Genomic DNA, 21290 nt, shown 5'->3' with positions numbered 1-21290 from the left:
CACACAACCCCCCGCCCCACATCCTATATGACATGAGTCGCTCCCTCCGTTCTGTGCGCACTCGCTCTCCCCATGTGGTTTAGTTTGCCAAGGCGCAGCAGTGCGCCTTTCCTCCTCTGTCTTGGTGCTGACCGACACGGACGCAGAGTGAGATACAACCACAAGACGCGTTAAAAAAAAAAAAAGGAAAAGAAAAGAACTTAACTGAACTTTTATTTGCTTTTTCTAAAGTTGCAGCGATAAACTTGCTTCGGTCCAAAGTATGATGGCTCCAGAGTGCAGACATTTCACCACTGTAGAGGATCAGATGAACATTTATACAAGGTCCAATTTAACATCATAACGTTCGAGACAATATAAAACTGAAAATATGGATCACAATGTGACATTTTCTTCCCTGGAATGTGCCGGAGCGCAGGCTGATGCGCTACAGAACGGAACCGGTAATGGGACCTTGGAGACTTCAAGCATCACCTGCAACAACGGGTCCATATTCATCACACCACCGCGGGCGAGGCAGAGAGGTGAGCTGGCACAGAAATAATCCATCACTTCTTATCTCCAGAGGTTAATCAAAAGGTACAAATGGGCTCCAAATGGTGAAAGAAAACTAAACTGTCTTCACCAAATTTCGCACAGTTCTTGCTGTGTCCATCTGCTGCTCTGCCAATTAACACATACTATTTCATTCATCTGCATCCCTTGTTAGTATTGTCATTTTCTGAGCTGTGTATTCGTAGACATGTGTGTTACAATCAGAAATTATATCATGCTTCAAAAGGAATCAGTCTCTCCAGTTATTTTAACCCTTTCATGCAGGAATTATGAGAACCTTAGTCAATATTTTTCTTCTTGAGTGTTTTTATTCCTCTTTAGGCATGAAATAAACAATGCAATTGATTTTTTTTTTTTTTTTTATGAACCTATTTTTCATGGAGTTACAAAAATGTCCACTCAGTTGGACACCATCCGTTTAATTTTTGAAGCAAAGAAACATGTATTTAAAACTCATCATCAGAAAGTGATATACTGTGTGAAAACTATGACATGAAAAGATTTTTAATGCCGCTAATCTGATATTTTCTCACATTTTGTCATACTCAAATATTAGTTATTACTCATTTCATGAAGATAATATCTTTCTGAGACCCAGGAAATTGACAATTTTAGCTTTTTTACACTAAAGAATTGTCTTGTTTGGAAACTGCATAATGCAGCAGTTTTTTCAGATACATTTTTAAAATCATCTTTTTTTATTTATTGATTTTTTTTTTTTAATGGAATGTTCTTTGCAATGGACAATATTTTAGTTAAACTGTCAAATTTTTGTCCCCTATAGAGGACAAAATTCATTGCTGGGTCTCAGGAGGATATGCAAAAAAAAAAAAAAAATTTGTTTCAGAAAACTGTTAATTACAGTCTAATAACAACTAGCAATTGATTTACACTAAAACATGTTACTGCATTTCAGGTTTATCAAAAGCAGCGAAGTTATAATTGTATGAATTGCAGTGTTTGAGATGATGCGTAAGAGTCCACTGTGTTGGCTGATATGGAACTAAAACAACAAAACCCATGAATATACAAGAGAACAGCTGTAGAATAGCTGTCCACTATAGTGACCACTATGCGTGAAAGGGTTAACTTGTCATTTTCCTTATAAGCTATAGTGAGTTTAACCATTATAATGAAAAACAAAACAGATAAACTGGATATTATGTGATGATAAACTGTAGATCACCACTGTTTATAATACATGGTGTATGTAAAACGCAGCAGTGGAGTATGTTAATACTAAATTGCAGCTCAATCTATTTTTATGCTGTCATATTTCATTTACACTCATGGTGCCACTCAGGATTCTCACCTTTTTTCCATTAAGACTTTTCATGGCTATCCTTTGTATTCCTGGTTTATCTAATAATAGGCACACCCGCCCTGTATTGAAAAAGACAAAATGAGAATCTCTGACCTTCCTGTCACAGTCATTTCTCAGTCCATCACTTCATAAAATGAGTCCATCTCCAGTGGTCCTGCCTCTTGTCTCTGTCCATCACTCTGCCACATTGTATTTATGGATCAGACTGACTTGTCACTGCGATACTCTTATTTTGCAATCATTTTTCTCCTCACCAGAAATGTCAAATGATATGCTATGGTTTTCTTAAATTCTACTGAATGAAATGAGGCAGGGAGAGGAAAGGTCATTTATCAGAAGTACTAAATACTTGTCTCCAATCAGTGGAGATCACATTTTTGTTTAACCCCCAAACAGCTACTGATGACCAAAACCATCTACTGATCTAAAAGGGGTAATAACGTCTGAACCACAAATCCTACCATTACATGTAAACAATTGTTGTAAAATGCAGTTTGTCATCTTTTCATGATCACCAGATATGACCCATTTGGACGTTCAGAGGCTCTCTAGTGAAAAAGAAACACCGTCATATTCCACAACATTGATTCACCAGTGAAACCCATGGAGTTGGATCAATGACAGTGGATGGATACACTGGGTTTCTGTTCAATTGATGATATATTTGGATGAAAAAGTCACTTTTTCTTCAGTTTTCTTCTGTTTTTAATCTCAGATTTTATGAACATCTATATGATCAGTACATAAAATATAGGAAAATACATGATGTTGACTGAAAAAACACAAAATACACAGGATTATTGATTAATTGGTGTATAAGACATAAGACATATAATACATATTTGAAAAGGAGTGAGAAGAAGTACAAGTTATTAACTCCCACCCCTTCTCCTTATATAATTAGTAACAATAAAAACCTTACTAGTCTAATCATATCTATACTATATACTATAATATGACTGATACTTATTATTAAATAATTTGGTTTCTGTCATCATAAATTGTGATAAATCACTTAAGAAAAGTTAACTATAGAGAAAAACGTAGTTTGGAACTGCCACAAAAGTAACACTGGGTCTTTATGGGTTAATGGTAGAAAATGTCTTCTGTGAGGTATTGAAATTTCACCTCACAGTGATTCACTGTTCACATGCTGCCACGGGGTTTCACCTCAAATTTGCACCTCACACAGTCAACAAACGGGAGGAAATGCATCTCAAAGCAATATAAAGCATGTTGGCATTAAAGAAAACACATCACTGATTTCACATTGTATCCACCTTGTTTTTCTGTGGTTTGAAACAATGGCTGTCACACATGGACACAGGTGAATGAGTGTATTTGTGGAGTTAATAAGATGGTAATATGGCATCTAGAACAGCATTTGCAGTGTATAACAGCAGGAGGTCATTAATTTGTAGCTGATGATGACAAAAACAAAGGAGGGTTATCAGTCACTGCCAGGAACCAACTGCAACTAATCCCTTTTCAGCCGGTACTCCGTTCATAACAAAAGGAATTTAGACCCAAAAAAAAGAGAAAAGAAACCTGCCTGTGCTTCTCATTTCCCCTGGAAACTCTCTGCGGCCCACCTCTCCTGTTTGTTTTTCACTACCTCCATCGCTCACAGCCTCTCATCTCACTCCGCCCATTGAGAGCTGAGGTGTTTAATACATGCCTTCACTTTGTGCCAAGCTACCATCAGGTTGTTTTGTATTCTGACTGCTGCGACCAGGGGTTGTGCGGATGGCGTCTTGTATTCTGTCAGTCATCAGGAAGCGGCGTCATTCAGCACCTCCATCAACTGTTCTGGGGTGCAGTATAGGCTTAGTGACAGAGCTTAGATGACATTTACCATGCTGGATTAGCTACTAGCTTTGACATTTACCCATATATCAGTTTTACAGGAGCAGAGCTGGGTTTTCGTCCATAGGTGCTGCAGCATGCAGGCCAAAAGGGATAAAAGGTGACACAGGATGCATGTATAATAGAAATAGAGAAAAAAACAGAAATGCATAGTTACTGTATTACATGTTACTATTATTACAGAATGAAAAAGTCAATTATCACTCTATTCATGAAAGGGAACAAAACCTTCATTGTTAAATAATCTGCCATAATACTGAGAGTGTAATGGTAGCTTCTACAAATACAGAAAAACAATTACCTTCCACTCCAGCAATACTGTAATTCAATTGGTCTACCCATTTCTGTGGATTCTGTTTTCACTTTGTAGAAGATCACTGTATAAACCTATGTATTAATCTCTTTTTCCAGGCAGGTAAGGGGTTAAATATGAGAGTGACTGCTGTAATTATCGATCACTGATGAGGTTCAGCCATACGTGACTCTAATGCTTGACTCCACGGCTCAAGATGTAATGGTTTGTTTGGTCATCTATATTTATGTTTTAGTCCTCTGGACCGAGAGGAGAGAGAGCTGCAGAATGAAGAAGTGTGTTTTCAGATTCTGAATCCAGCAGCTTTAACTTTTTATTTGTTTTCATTTAATATTAAACAGGGGATCTGCTGACAAGGTTATTACATCTGATAACCAGGTCGGCCTTGCCACAAATATGTCAATACGTGTCCATGTTTATGTCCATGTTTACGTACGTCACAGCCATTTGATGAACACTTGCTGTGATTGGAATAAATATAGGAACAACTGGTTCCAGGCACAACAACCCCCCCCACACACACACACAAACACACACACTAGCACATTTTTCGCCCATTATAAGTAAATGGGAAGATTTTAAAAATTCATAAAAAATTTCAACTTTGACCTACTGTTTCCAAAATGTAATGAGATCCATTCTGGGTCACTGGCAATCTATAATTTCAATTTGGTATGAATTCAACAAATAGTTTTGCTGCTATAGACATGTGAAATTTCACCCATTATAAGTAAATCGGGGAAAAAAACAAGATTTAAAAAATTCATAAAAAATGTAACTTTGTCCTACTTTTCCCAAAATGTAATGACATCTATTCTGGGTCACTGGTAATCTATAAACCAAATTTGGTATGGATTCATCCAATAGTTTTGCTGCTATAGACATTTGAAATTTCGCCAATTATAAGTAAATGGAAAAAAAAAAAGATTTAAAAAATTCATTAAAAATCGTAACTTTGACATACCTTTCCCAAAATGTAATGAGATCTATTCTGAGTCACTGGCAATCTATAAACCCAATTTGATAGGAATTCAACCTATAGTTTTGCTGCTAGAGTGTTAACAAAGAAACAAACAAGAAACCCTCCGGGGGGCGGGGTAATAAAGATGAAGATGACATTAAATAGGGACAAGCCTTAGAAGAGTCGGCTTGGAACATATATGGCAGGACTATGAACTTCAAACACAGGGGATGAGTGTTCATTTCCTGCTTCAATTGTAGGGGAAATGCTGTGTTAATTCACATAATCTATATCACCATTTTTTTCACTTTTCATAAAATGTAAGAACATTTCAGTCAAACTATAACAAGCATTGCTTTTGTTTTCTCTGGTTTCTGGAGGTTTAGGCTGTGTGTGACAGCATTTTATTGTTGCTATCTGTCAAGAATTTCTGCATTTTGTATTATTTTCGAATATTAATTATATTTTTTGTCTCATGTCAAGATGAAGTAAATGCAAGCAACAGTTTTCATGTACATACAGCTGCAGCACTACCATTAATCATGTAGACTGTGGAAAACTGAGTTAACCTGTCAGAGTTTTATAATGAATCAAAAAATGTTTTTGCACTCTGGCATATTTCACAATCCTCTGTGTAAATCAGACTCACTGCACATCAGAGAAGTTCACAGGCTATGGTAATTCTTCATTTTTTTTCTCAGCAGGGGCAAAACAATATGTTCAACACACATTCTAAATCCTAACAACTTTATATTGGCAGAGGCTGAAGTATCGCTATAAACAAATTGAAAAAAGTGGTGCCAGGCACAACAAACCCCACCCCTCACATGTATTGTAGCTTATTTTGGCATCGATCCAGCTGATGCCATTATGTCTACATCAATTGCCTCTATATAAGTGCCAAGTTTGAAGAAAATCAAAACAAAATTGATGTTTTTGTAGACATTTGACATTTCGCCCATTATAAGTAAATGGGAGAAGAAGAACAATTTAAAAAAATTCATATGAAATTTGAACTTTGACCTACCTTTCCCAAACTGTACCACATCCATTCTGCCTCGCTGGCAATCTATAAACCCAATTTGGTATGAATTCAACCAATAGTTATGCTGCTACAGACGTTTGAAATTTTGCCAATTATGAGTGAATGGGGGAAAAAAAAGATTTTAAAAATTCATAAAAAATTTGAACTTTGACCTACTGTTCCAAAAATGTAATGAGATCTCTTCTGAGTCTCTGGCAATTGACAAACCAAATTTGGTATGAATTCAACCAATAGTTTTGCTGCTAGAGTGTTAACAAACAAACAAACAAACAGACTTGAAACAAAAACAATACCACTCGCCCCTCCTTCGGGGAGTGGGGTAATAAACTCACTACATTAATGCACAGTGCAAAGGTCTCTGTAAAATACCATAATTCCCACTGGTTAACATGTAATTTCAATAGAATGTTAGGTTAGCAGGAATATTTTGACAGTACAGTTGATTTTTTAATGGCATGATCTGTACAATCAGTCTGAAAAGTAGATCATATTATGAGTTAAGATCGATCATAATCTAAAATTGTGAGATTGTCCTGCACCAGTCATGTACCTTATGTTTACTCATTTCCCCAAATATTTTCCTACCCTTAACCATTGTTATTGTGCCTAAAACTAACCATGCCTGTCACATCTTGAAGCAACTGTTATGATCGATATTTTAATAACAATCTAAATATCATGCATACATACATGTATTTGTATTTTTGGAAAACACCTATTCTGTTCTCTAGGCATGAGGACACCTTACTGATGGTACCATAATAGGAATGATGCAATGGAGGTGATATTACATAAACGGTGACAAAGGATTCATATATTTCAATTACTATTATTTGTAAAAGGGTAAAATGCACAGACTCAAACAAACAAAAATACAATAGCCTATATTGTGGGAAAAAATATGCACAGTTAATTAGATAGATATAAATGTAAATGACATGCAAATGAAAGCAGTAAATGGTATATCTCTTCAATCATTTCAGACAATTACAGGCAGGAAGTCTTTGCAACAAAGTTGTTCTATCCCATGCTGACCTGCTCACAGTGCCTGTGGTCGGTAAACAACAGACTGTGTGCCAGAGCTAATGGTCAGACATGGTTGATGGGCAGTGCACTCACACACACACACACCTCTAATGTTGCAGACTTCCCTTCCGTCATTTGTCTCTTCAAACTGAAAACACTACTCTAAATAATTGCTGAGCTGAGGGCAAACAAAAACATCACCGTATCACCAGTGTTGGTTTTTTGGACAGATTTAATTTTTAAGTAGTAGATTCAGTGTAGATTTGTATTGTAATCACATGATGTCATTAAGTAATTCAGCAAATAACAACTTTGCTTTTAAAGTTCGAGTTGTCCCTAGTTTTGTTCCTGTCTTGTGAGGTGGTATTGGAAGGTGGAGACTAAGCCAGCACTTAGGCTGTTCATACCGACTTGAATATACATGCTATTGTCAGTTATTTAATGGAGTGATATTTTGCTTTTTAAGAAAAAAAAAGAATTATGCATTGTAAAACATTTCCCTGTGGTCTACATAAACTGTAAACGCTATGCTTGGGTCTGAATTCTTCATTAATTCAACTCCACAGGTCCATCTTCAACCCTATTTCTGAGTAATGACACCAGAAAGGTCGTTATGAGTGCTGGCCCTTTAAATGCAAATGAGCCACTTCACGCCCCACCCCCTCCAGGTTGTTGGTTGTGCTGCTCTGTCCTGTTCAACAAACAACTGAACATTTTAAGTAATTGACTCAAAGTTTGGACATATTTTCAGTATGGACTACAACCACTGCTGCTGACGAACAATTAGGCGTACTCGGAGAAATGTTCGTGGGAGGTTTTGACCTTATATGTGCAAATGTCATGATGTAACTAGTTATAGATGCAACAAATTAAGGAGGAATTAAAACGGGATGTAGAAATCTATTTGATTTTTGCCAAAATTAATATAAAGATAGCTTTGCAGCACCTGGAGGGTTCAAATTCAAACTTTTTGAACTATTAGGGTCCAAATACACAAATAAATGTACCAAAGACTAATAAAAGTGGGTTTAGCAAAATATGACCCCTTTAAAGTATCCCATACTTGTGTTTGTGTAGTCACTGCCTAATTTTAGAAATCTTTTTTTTTTTTTTTTTTTTTTTTAAGTCTTTTTTTATTTTCAATTTTCAAATATATAACAAGAAACATACCACTTAAACATTAAACTATTGTATCCAGTTCCTATCCAACTGCCCCCCACCCCCACCCCAAGTACTGGACCTTTAATTTCAGAAACCTTTGAGAAAAATATCTAAGCTTGTGGGACTTTTACTCTGAAAGAATCCTATTTCTGTTCTGACACTCAACACACACTTTAGAAAAAAAAAATGGTGGCAGCAAAGTTCAAACTTCTGGATCAATGACTAAATATATTTTTGTCTTTTGTAAATTAACTGCACTTGGCAGTTTAGATGGGAAATGTCTAGCCTGGAAACCAGACACATCTGCCTGTGGTCAAATGTTCATTTGCTCAGGCAGATCAGTCTGGCACTGGTCCCATTCAAACTGATTTCCACTGAGCTTAGATAGGATAGAGCCACTCCCAACCATTTATCTGATGTGGGGTGGGTGGTCAGATGTGGTTTGATACGATGATGGGCTGCCACCTGTGACTGTTACTCTGACTGGCTGTAGGTTCAGAGACAGTTTGGTCTGAGCCCTTTGGGAGTGAAAAATGAACAAGAATGAAAGGAGCCACACTAATCCTCACGTCAGAATTAGTCTGGGAATGGTAGAAAAGTATGAAAATGCGGATCTATTCATACAGTTGCGCTCATAAGTTTACATATCCTAGCAGAATTTATTATTCTTTTGCAAACTCCTTATAATGTAATCTAATAAGGATGAGAAACAGCAGTTTAACCCAGAATGGCAATGGAAGTGTTTGAAGAAGGAAATACAGCTGTACTATTTTGTGCTGTTCTGTCTTCTATGGCCTATTATAACTTGAGCTCTTCTCTAATAACTTAGTGCTGACCTGTTCTTTATTTATGGACTGTATATATTAGTTATGTAAAATTGAGTTAGGATAATATATGCTTGGTTTCTTCCTACTCCATTTCAGACATACATTGACTGTTTTTGAGGAGCCATAATGACATAGTTGTACATTGTGTGACTTTTTTTTGTTGGCTTGTTGCCTTCAATATTCTGCAGTGGTCTGTTTAAATTTGTGGTTTCTCTTTGCCTTTTGTTCACCTTTATATTTTCTTCCCACTCTACATAAAGTTTATTGTATTATATCATTAAAAAATAAATAAATAAAATGATGATTCTTTGGCCATTTTTCAGAGAATATGAATGATAATACAAAAACTTTTCTTTCACTTGTGGCATGTGGTTGGGTGAATCTATTTACTATTAAACTAATGTGTTTGTTCTTTTTAAATCCTACCGACAACAGAAACTATCCAAATGACCCTGATCTAAAGTTTACAAACCCTAGTTCTTAATCTTCTGTATTGGCTCCTTTGCATTAATGACACCTTGAAGTCTTTTGTGGTCGTTGTGGATGAGGCACTTTATTTTCTCAGATGGTAAAGCTGTCCATTCTTCTTGGGAAAACACCTTCAGTTCCTTTAAGATTTTGGGTTTTCTTGCATGAACTGTATGTGTGAGACCTCCCCAAAGTGGTTCAATGATACTGAGGTCAGGAGACTGAGATGGACACTCCTTCACCTTCACTTTTTTTCTGCTGTAGCCAATGACAGGTGGACTTGGCCTTGTGTTTTGGGTCATTGTCATGTTGAAACATCCAAGACCATCCTATGCACAGTCTGTCATGGTATGCAAACTTGTAGTAGTAAAGACGTACAGGACACCAGTTTCCCAACATGTTCAGTGCAATTCAGGTCACAGTGGAAAACTAAAGACACCTTCCATAAACCAAACACTAGTGCAATGTCAACATATCATAACTCAGGACATTCATTGTGTTTAAAGCCAATAAACTTAAGTCAGATTGGGGAGAGGGAAGTGTAGGCATCCTTGCTTAAAGTGTTGTCTTTGCGACCCAGCCCCGGATAAGCAGAAGAAAATAGATGGATGGATGGATGGATGGATTCTTATCGGTCATGTAAAAAAAAAGACTATTCTCTCTTGCATATGAGCATTTCAGACCAACCAAAAGATAATGATAACCAAACAGTTAAAGATACTGATCTGTGTGAAATATGACCATCTGAATGATGAACATTATGCTACTAATAATAGACTTCAATAATAATGAGTAAAGGATATATGTATTTAGGCTAATGGTGGTGGTAATTTTTCTTTGCTGTCTGAGCTTTTATTGGTTAATGAAGCAGTTATTCTAATGTAATGTCAGTACAGTCTCATATATTACACTGTTGTCCATGAAGTTGGATTAAAATATTTTTACCTCTGCATAGATGAAGTGTAACTGGGACACGGTATGTAATTTTTGCATTTGGTCAAAGGTGATTATTGATGTGTAAAAGTAGGATTAAATAGAAGAATGTGTCTGGAAACAACATTTTTCCAGCTTTATTGCCAATAGTCTATATCTCTTGGAATCTTTTAGTGGAGAAGACCAGATTTAACTCTTTTTCACAGAACAATTGCAGCAGTAAAGAAACTAGTGAGGGTTGTTTTCATTACCCTGAAAAGCCCAACTGTACAATTCTGGGGATAAATAACCCAGCATTTTAAACATAAAATGCAGAGATTACTGAGTCTTAAAAAAGGATTTTCTGAAGTTTAAACTAGTCAATCCTTTGAGGATATACATCAAATTTCAGAAAATGATGTGCCATATATACTCTCTCCCTGGTGATACTCCAATAAGAGCTGAACAGTGATGGATTTATTACAAACCAACATCTGAAACAGTTGACAGCAGTGAAAACAGAGGCATTATCCTGCCCTATTTTGTATTTCTTTTATCAATAAGATACAAAGTTTTTGTTAAACAACATATGATGATTTTTGTCCAAAGAACTAAAAGCAATATCCCTTTATTCTCTTTCTTTTCTTTAGTCAGTCGTTAGTCACTGAAAATGATCTGAACTGATGATTTGTGTCAACATTTTGTTGATGACACCGTAGACTTAAGACATCTGCATTTGATACAGATATGAATACTCAACATATGCAAATACAGGTACTGTCTAAATTTTACACTTCTGTACAACTACTTTTAATTTAATAGACTTGTGTAAAGTGACCCTTTTAAATGCGTGACAGTGAAATTAGTTTGCCTCTGTAAGAAACATTTAAGAACAAGAACTCCTACATGAACTGCATCAAGTTGTGTAACACTATAAAGGCATGAGCAAGTGCAGGCCTGTCTTATGTCTCTAACAGCACAGCTTTGACTAAAGGAAAACATTCTGGCCAACCCTTGGCAATATCCCAACATTATTAATGTCAGTCTCTTTGAAGGTCGTATCATGCATCAGTGAACAATTCCAATACGGCAATGTTACAGAAAATGCAGCAGTTTATTGTTGTTGCTGCACAGAAATATGAGTTTGTTCCACACATTGCCCAGTGTAATGCAGGTGTAACATTCCAGAGGAAAGTGATTAATTTGAATGCCTTTGCTCTAGCATTGTATGCAGGAGCAGCTATTAAAAATACTGGCCTAAAGGAAATGGTAAACGTGCTTTGGGAGTTATCAGTGCTTCTGCACAGCCAGCGAACGCACAGAAAACCTAATTGGCTTCGATTAGGCGGAAGCCAGTGTAACATATTTCATTAGTTGGAGGATAGATGGTAATAAAACAGAATTCGTTAGCTCATCTCTCTAACCAATCATCTGTCTGCATGATTTCATAATGCCCACAAGCACAAAATGAAACAATTTTAGTGTTGTGATCTTTCTTTGAGCAGAACTGTGGTGGCCATGTTAGAGGTTACAGCTTTTTATTTACATTGGTGTGAGACAGATGGTCAAGCCACATGTCATTAGATTGAATGAAACTGTGTGTGTGTGTTTGTACAGACGAATGAGCAAGACTGACAGCAACTTTTACTGACTTAGCTGAGCCCTACTACTGCTACTGCTGCTACTACTACTACTACTACTAATAATAATAATAATAACAACAAGAAAAGCACTCAGAGCGCAGACCTCCACCAAGACAGATCCCCCCCTCATCACCACCAAAATTTAACCATTTCTCCCTTGTGCCAGTATCAACATTTCCTGAAAATTTCATGAAAATCCATCCTTAACTTTTTGCGTTGTCTTGCTAACAAACAAACACGCATGCAAATACACAAAGCAAAGTGATCACAATAACTCCTGGCAGAGGTAATAATAATAGTAATTATAATTATAATTATCATTACAGTATAACAATGTTATAAGGTCCTCACTGTGGAAACACCACAGATGAAACCAACAATTACATATTTAAGAATTCATGCTTTCCTGTAAAAGCTTTAAAGAGAAGATTTGTGTGCTCAGTGTGTACAGTTTACAGGGATGTAGGAGGCTCTATTTACAGAAATGGAATGATAATCATAACTATGTTTTCATTTGTGTATAATAACATGAAAGCATGAATTGTTGCATTTTCATTTCCTTACAATAAATTTTTATAGATAGATAGATAGAGAGAGAGAGAGAACGTGTGTCAGAATCTGAGACGAGTGGAACCCAAGTGCATGTGGTGAACAACAGACGGACTCGGTCGAGCATGAATGCAATTAAACATTTATTTGTCCATAAAACATACTGAAGAAAAACTCTGACAAAGGAGAACCAAAGGTGTCACCGAACCGGGAGATAGACACGAACTGAACCAAGGGGACCGGACCTGAAACACAGCAGAATGTGATGTTCAAAAACACACACAGGGAAAGAAACGCAAGATGGAAACTGAGGGTAGAAACATACAACAGTCTGAACTCAGACACAGACTAAATTAACAAAAAGACTCAAGCACCAGGAAACCATAATACAAAGTACACCAAAATGAGAGACCGGCCACCTTACCAGCATGGGAACAAAGACGTTCTGGCATATAACACAGGAGCTGCAGTGCTCATAAGCAGGTGGAGGGCTTGATTGCAGATCAGCTCCTGGTGTGTGCCATTAACTGGTCAATCACTGCAGGACAGGAGAGGGAACAGGAGACCAACCAAACCAAACTAGAATGACAATCATGACAGTGTGGTTCAAGTTTTCACAGAATCAATCATATGGCACCACCATGTTTCTACAGCAACTCAGAATGGACTTCCTCTGTAGCATAAGTTCGTTAGTGCAGAATTAATGTGTTAAATTTTGGGCCCTGTTAACTTTTGAGCTGCAGAATTCTGCATCAGGTGGATTTGTTGAACAGAGCATTAAGTGCATTATGATAGTCAGTCTAGGTGGGGAAAAATAAAAAGTGTGGATAACTAACTGTGCAAATGATTCAGAAATTATCTAATGATCTTCATTCTTAACTTGTCAAAACACAGATGTGTATTTGCAGTCCTACCTGGCTTTCTGGTAGCTTGTAGTAATGCTTTAAAGTCATAGATTCAAGGTTAGAGCAAGCAAATCGTTAAAGTGTGTTGGCTGACTTTTTCTAGATTTATTCTTTCAGAACTTCCATTTTTAATATGTGAAGCACATGCTTTGCCAAAAAAGATCCTGTCTTTGGTGTTTTTCTTTCTGCCAGTCTCTGTGTTGCAGTATCCAGACATTTGCAGCTTTGTAGCTAAAGGCTGTAAACCATAAACACATCCCAGGTGGATTACTGAAGACAACAGGAATTAGACTCGGATTTAAATAAACATGACAAAAGCAAGTTAATATGGGATATGGGTATTATATTTTGTTTTTCTCTACTAAATAAAAAATGTGTTGCAAAAATAATATTGGCATTATAATAGAGTGATTTGTCATCAAAGAGAAAGACTGGCGGTTTAATTCCCTGTTACCGTCCAAATGTCAAATTATCCTTCGGAAAGACTCTGAACTGCAAGTTGCTCAGGCTGTGCCACTGGTGTGTGAATGGACAACTGTACCAGTACAGAGGAAAAGCACTGCGTAAAATCCATTTACCATAGTCTGTAAAATTTAAGGTAAATGTAAGACGAGTAAACTTTGTGTTTAAATTAGAGCTGTCAAACGATTACAGTTTTTAATCAGATTAATCACAGGGTTGCTGTGAATTAATTTAAATTAATCACGATTAAATATAATTAATTTTTAATCTATATTAATCACGTTTCATTTTGCATGAGCAAACAGACTCAAGAAAGAAGGGAATATATATATATATATATATATATATATATATATATATATATATATATATATATATATATATATATATATATGTGTGTGTGTGTGTGTATATATGTGTGTGTGTATGTATATATATATATATATATATATATATACATACATACATATATATATATATATATATATATATATATATATATATGTATATATATATATATATATATATATATATATATATATATATATATATATATATATATATATATATATATATATATATGCATTTAATGTGTTTATTAAACACCTTCAACAGTTTCAACAAAACAGCTTGAAACAATTGTTCTGTCTTGGTTTTTTCTGTCCTCATATTTCCATCCAGAGAACCAACGTGTTGTTTAGTGTCTTCCATCTTTATGGGTTGGTTCTGCAGCCTGTCACTACCAGATCAACTGCCCATTTGATGATGCGTGACCGTAACTCTACTTGGACAAACTGCCCCAAATGCATTGCCAGAGACGTTGAGAGACATTCTGTGCTGCAGATGGGTTAATTGCCTTAAAATTTGTAGTCAGATTAATCATAATGATGGATTAATCCGCATTAATGCCTTAATTTTGACAGCCCTAGTTTAAATACATTTGTTCACTTAATGGTCCCAAAGGGAGGTTCAGTCTCAGAAGGTCTCTCAGGTATCAACTTCTAACCTAAACTGGTACCTTGGACAAAGACAAAGATATAATAATTGACCTAAAATGTGTGTTTTTACTGACATTAAAAACTGGAGGATCTAGAGGAAAGCTCTGCAACATGAGGAAAATATTACACAACAATCTAGCATTCCTAATTAGGTTTTCATTAGTGCATAATTACATGACAGTAAGGACCATTGCATTTTCATTACCTTAGAATTGAGTTAATTATATCTACACAGTGGGATGGTGTCCACACAGACCGCCATATGTCAGTAGTAACTTGTTTTTCCCTTTTTATTGGAGGTGGCCTCTAGCATTAATGTGCAATACTGTCACATAGTCTGTTTAAGTGACCAGTTTTAATATGTTCTAAACAGAAAAGACCAGACTGGACAAAACAAGCACTGACTCTAACAGCTGTTTTCCACGTTCTGTCCTTTTATTCTGTGATAAAAATATTCCGAATATATCTGAAGGTAATAATTGACACAGGACTCAGGCTTCAAAATGTCACCCTTTAATGACGTTTTAATTATATCCTCTCTACTTGTCAGAAAATTTTGATGGTCTAAACTGGTATTCATGTGAGTCCCACCTCTGTTTCTGACTTTGTTGCTGCCTTTTTTGGAAGCTCAAATGGACGTGGAAATAAAGCAGTTAAGACAAACCTCAAAAGACTTCTGAGATGGAAAAGGGTAAAGATCAATGGGGGATGCCTGAAAGTTGTATGATTGGAAGGACAGAGCACTGAATGAAAAGAGAATTTAGAGTGCACCATTATAGACACTATGCACAAGGTGTATTTGACATTTTTAACCCAAAGTAATTTACAAGTTCTGCGTTTGCCTTCACTTCCGCAAAAATAAGATTCAGTTAAATGCAAAGGATACATTTATGCTATAAAATAATGCAGTAGACGTGGGTGCCTCTAATCCCCAACATAGTAGGCTCCCTTGATGCGCTTGAGCAAAAGGGTGAGTTTGATAACAGCAAAAGCAGATAACATGGAATTTACAAGATATGATCCACTGGAGCTGCTAATGGCTGAGAGCACATAAAGAATCCAATCACCAGCCTGTACTTTTGGAAGAAGCTGTCTTGATTTTGGCATGTATTAATGTTAGCAATACAGTGACTGACATTGGTTACTTTGCAGGTATTGGCTCCACATGATTGATAAGATTTTTTACATTAACCTTTTTCTGTCATGCTGTCAGTTCTGTAATTGGGTGCTTCTATGAAACAGGACAGTGGCTAAAAATTCAAATCAGATGTAGACTAATGTTATGAAGCAAGTTTGGAAGCACTTTGGGTATATTTTAAAAGTTAATATTTACTGAGATAAAAGAGAAACTATTTTTCAGATAAAGCACATTTTATATTATTTTTATATAAAAATCTGTATGTAACACTGTAAAAATGACATGAAAATTACACAGTACTATTTCTTTGAATATCTTTTTATTCTCTCACAGGTACATTTTGGGAATCAAACTAATTATGCAAGGGAGAGTGTTTCACAAAAATGACCGCTGTGGCAAAATTACTCGTGATTTATTTGTGTTTAAATAGGCAGGTTCCGCATGTAACACCAGTGGACACGATGGGTTACATACAAAACCTGTAATGAGACTGCCAGTTCATAAAAAACCTGCATGTCTGGATTAGAAAAACCACTAGGATTGTCCAATTTAACACAGTGTCTTTATTCATAGTGATATATAAGACCATTTTAAGCCATGTTTTCCAGACAAAATGCACTGACACCTAGGTAGGTTTTCTTGTCCCAATTTTGGTCCTATTTTTGGTCCCAATATTTTATTAAAAAAAACAAAAAAAAATCATTAATTTTGGGATGGCTCAGAGCAAGAGTATCTTTTTTTTTGCATTTATCTGAGGTCATCATCAGGTGCATCCTGGGGGGAAATACGTCTAAATTTTTCTTGTATTATTGAGTCTAAAAAAAGCTGGCAAAGTGCCAGATACCAAAATGAACCCAGTGTCACAACCTGGCTGTGAGGTTGGACAAAAACGGAGATGAACGAGGTCGTAAAAATGTAACAGTGATTTATTGAATCAAACTAACAATAACCAAAATACAATGTGCAACAAAAACGCCAGCTGAGAGGAGCATGTGGACCAGGGCAGACACAGGCCAGACCAGACAGAGAGCAGACCCGAGAGACCAGACCAGACCAGAGCCGAGCAGATCAGACCAGGCAGAGAGCATACCCAAAAGAGAGAGAGAGAGCTTCCATGTCGAACAGCTTAAGTAGGCGTGTCACACCCATCACAGGTGCGACTAATCAGGACGTCTCCACCTGGAAAAGAAACTGACAGTCCCCCTAGCGCCCAAAAGGTGTGGAGCCGTCACACCAGTTTCAGAGAAGAATAGAAGCACAGCAAAAACAACCCTACTAGAAAGATGCCACATACTATTAAATATATTATATATTAAGCCAGTGTTTTTCAACCTTGGGGTTGGGACCCCACGTGGGGTCACCTGGAATTCAAATGGGGTCACCTGAAATTTCTAGTAATTGATAAAAATAAAAATAAAAACTTCCTAATAAAAAATATATGGTGAATTGAGAGAGACAATCCCAATACATTAAAGACATGACAAACTGTGAAGCTGAAACTGAAGCACTGTGGTACTGTTTATCTGTCAAATGTTCATTGTGGTCGGTTTCAGATGCTACAGCTCTTTCACAATTCATAGTTTGAGTTCTTGTTTGTTCAGTATTAATTGTCAGCCTTGTAAATCCAAGCTGGACTGACTGTACATATCCTGACCAAGGAAAATCAAATTCTACCTTTGTGCAGTAATCTACACCTGGCTTTCTGTCTCTGTCCATAATAACATACATTATATTGACTAAATGTCATCTAAAATTAATGTTTTTTTTTTTTGCAACATAGTATAACAAACAATTACATGATCAAAAACAAATTAATTTTAGCAAAAAAAAAAAAAAGTCTCTGTTTTGAATGTCTGGGGTCTCCAGAAATTTGTGATGTTAAAATGGGGTCACGAGCCAAAAAAGGTTGGGAACCACTGTATTAAGCAAAGGAACAGAATAAAGAAAACACCGTTATTTAAAATCAGTTTCATATTTTTAATTGCTGTGAAAATGGCCTCTCTTGAACAATCTGGTCCTCTGCCCAGATATTATGGAAAGTATTTTAGAAAAAATAAGGCTCACTTCCCAGAAACAAAGGTTTATTACATTCTTGGAATGAATACAGTGTGTGTGTGTGTGTGTGTGTGTGTGTGTGTGTGATTACTTGGACAGATATACAGTATGAGTCTTGTCTCTACATGTGATGAAATCAGTCTGACTACATGATGCTACATCTTTTCCACAGCAGAGTTTATGGCTTGTAAAAGCAGGCGAACACAGGTGTTACTGAAAAATGTAATTATTGTTCTGTTGAATTTATTGCTCCACGAAGCCATTCCAATAAACCAGCGTATACAACTCCAAAGACTGAAATTGATAGACCATAATGGGAACCAGCCAGTTGCACTGTATTTTCTCCTTCTTACAATCAAAATATCTGCTGTGAAAAAGGTCCTAAAGAGAATGTGTGTGTGATGAAAGCCATCTAAGGGCTGTTTCATAGTCAATGCAAGGGCACACAGACACAAACACACTGCAAAGCATCGAAACGCATTGGCCGCCATGATGCGTGCTTGCGTATCAAAATGTGTTGTCTATTTTTTTGATATGTGATACAGCGATGCGTGCAATACCATACATCACCGACAGGGGCAATACAGAAGTGATGTAGTTTAATTTAAAGGGGTCATATTTTGCTAAACCCACTTTTATTAGTCTTGGGTACATTTATTTGTGTATTTGGACCCTAATAGTTCAAAAAAGTTTGAATTTGAACCTTCCAGGTGCTACAAAGCTATCTTTATATTAATTTTGGCAAAAATTGAGTGGATTTCTACAACCTGTTTCAATTCCTGCTTAATTTGTTCCGTTTACAACTAGTTACGTTGCAACATTTGCACATATAAGGTCAAGACTTCCGACGAACATTTCTCCGAGTACGCCATAATTGTTTGTCAGCAGCAGCGGTTGTAATCCATACTGAAAATATGTCCAAAAATGATCAGTTGTTGGTTGTATTAATGAACTTAAGTGGCTGAACAGGACAGAGCAGCACAGTCAACAGCCCGGAAGGGGCTGGGGTCATGTGCATTTAAAGGGCCAGCGCTCCAAACGACCTTTTTCGTGTCATTACTCAAAAATAGGGTTGAATTAATGAAGAAATCAGACCCAAGCATAGCATTTACAGTTCATGTAGACCACAGGGAAATGTTTTAAAATGCATAATTCAATTTAAAAAAAGCAAAATATCACTCCTTTAACACATTATATTTACAGAAGAAGATCACGGTGATTCACTGGAGTCTCTGGTAGAAAGTGAGCCAGCAGGTTGGAGACAGACATTCGGAAATATTGGAAATGCCTCTCCCCATCTAGGATTTGCATAGGCCGAACAAGAGATTGGAATTCCCCTTCCTGATTCTGTCTCTGCTGCAGTTCAGAGGCCAGACATACCACCATCTATATTTGGCATGGTTTTTTTGTACTGCCATTTCAAAATCACCATCGTTATGTATTACAACCTGTTCTGTGTTCTTTGTGTTCTTAAACTGAAGGGTCAGAACAGGATGTTCACAAATAAAAAGTGACATGGGCTCAGTGAGTTCCGGTCCAATGTTACTGATGGCTGTGTATGTGATTATTCTCTGGTGAATTGGGCGTGTTACCATGGTATTCCTACCCTTAAAATGTCCGGTGCAACAGACATCAGAATACAGTCTTCTTCAGTAGCCATTTTGATCTGAATATAACCCGCTCTGACACCTGGACTGTACCTGACTCAGAGCTATCCCCTATTGCGTGAGCTATGTATTGTCTTTTACGTGTTGCCAGGCTTGCTTGCATTCAATGTGTCGACTATGAAAGGAAATGTGTTCCACACATACATCGACTATGTAGGAAGCCTAAATATAGCACTGATCAGCTAGCACCTTTTCATTATAGCCGCATGTCACTAATATGTTACAAATAAAATCTAAACATTCAAATAACTTTAAAAATATTCATCACACATAGACTGTTTTATTATATATGCTGTAGAAGCACACAGTAAACTAGTGAGTATTTTTATTTTGGCATAACTTAATTTATATGCAAAAACGGATCCACCTTTATAGCCTCCTTTTATGAGTGTCGCAACCAAGGTTATAATAGTTTTGGATTTTTCATTATAATTTAGTTTTATTTAGTTTTGACTTTTTTTTCTCTAATTCAGTTAGTTTTAATTAGTTTTTAAAGCAAGTTTGCTAGTTTTATTAGTTTTTTTTTTTTCTAAATGCTTAGTTTTTTCATATCTTTTATCTTCTTCACCATAGTATTCACATAAATCCCATACAGGACTCTGCTGCTTTCTCCCAACTTTAGTCTCCATGTTTCCAGGTAGAGTGAGGACGAGAAGCCGACTCTAAACCACAAGTGATGAGAAGTGACGGACCATGAAGTGTCGTATGGTCCCACCAGCTAAAATTGCTCCAGCAAAATAAATCGATTTTGTATCAATCCGACACTAACAAAGACAAAAACAAAGGAAATTTTATCCATAATTTTCATATGTTTTAGTTAGTTTTGTAAACACACAATAGTTTTTCTGGTAACATTTTTTCTTTTAACTACAGTTTTTATTTATTTCAGTTAACAAAAATGCTTTTTCAATTCTAGTTTTTGTCATTTCCTTAGTTTTCTTTAACAAGAACAACCCTGGCCGTAACTGTGAGTTTCTGCTTCAGTTAGCTGGACGAAGGTCCGTCACTGACTGATCCGACGAGATACAAGTGCTTGAAAAAGGTTCCTAGGAGCGTGTTGAATATGCCTGAACCGTTATTGGGGGAATATATATGCTAGCTTGGCTGTTTCCGTGGTGGAAACGGTATGTTGTGAATTTATGACTGGATGTGTTAAGGCAGTGTTTTTCAACCTTGGGGTCACCTGGAATTCAAATGGGGTTGCCTGAAATTTCTAGTAATTGATAAAATTAAAAAAAAAAATTACTAATAAAAAATATATGGTGAGTTGAGAGAGACAATCACAATATATAAAAGACATGACAAACTCTGAAGTTCAAACTGAAGCATTGTGGTACTGTTCATCTTTCAAATGTTCATTGTGGTCAGTTAAAGATGCTGCAGCTCTTTCACAGTTCATAGTTTGAGTTCTTGTT

General features: G+C 36.4%; 1 protein-coding gene across 1 annotated transcript in view; it reads left to right on the top strand.

Moving 5' to 3' along the window:
• Positions 1–66: 66 nt before the first annotated feature.
• Positions 67–21290, top strand: part of cckbrb (cholecystokinin B receptor b) — a 40991-nt gene continuing 19767 nt past the window's right edge. The window contains exon 1 of the mRNA XM_030125167.1: positions 67–524. Within this exon, the coding sequence (XP_029981027.1) occupies positions 371–524 (154 nt within the window). The 5' untranslated portion in view covers positions 67–370. The remainder of the gene's footprint in view (positions 525–21290) is intronic.

The sequence above is a fragment of the Sphaeramia orbicularis genome, chromosome 21, assembly GCF_902148855.1.
Source record: "Sphaeramia orbicularis chromosome 21, fSphaOr1.1, whole genome shotgun sequence".
NCBI classification, from domain to species: Eukaryota; Metazoa; Chordata; class Actinopteri; order Kurtiformes; family Apogonidae; genus Sphaeramia; species Sphaeramia orbicularis.
Note: the sequence above shows the minus strand (reverse complement) of the source record. Positions and strands in the feature narration are given on the sequence as shown.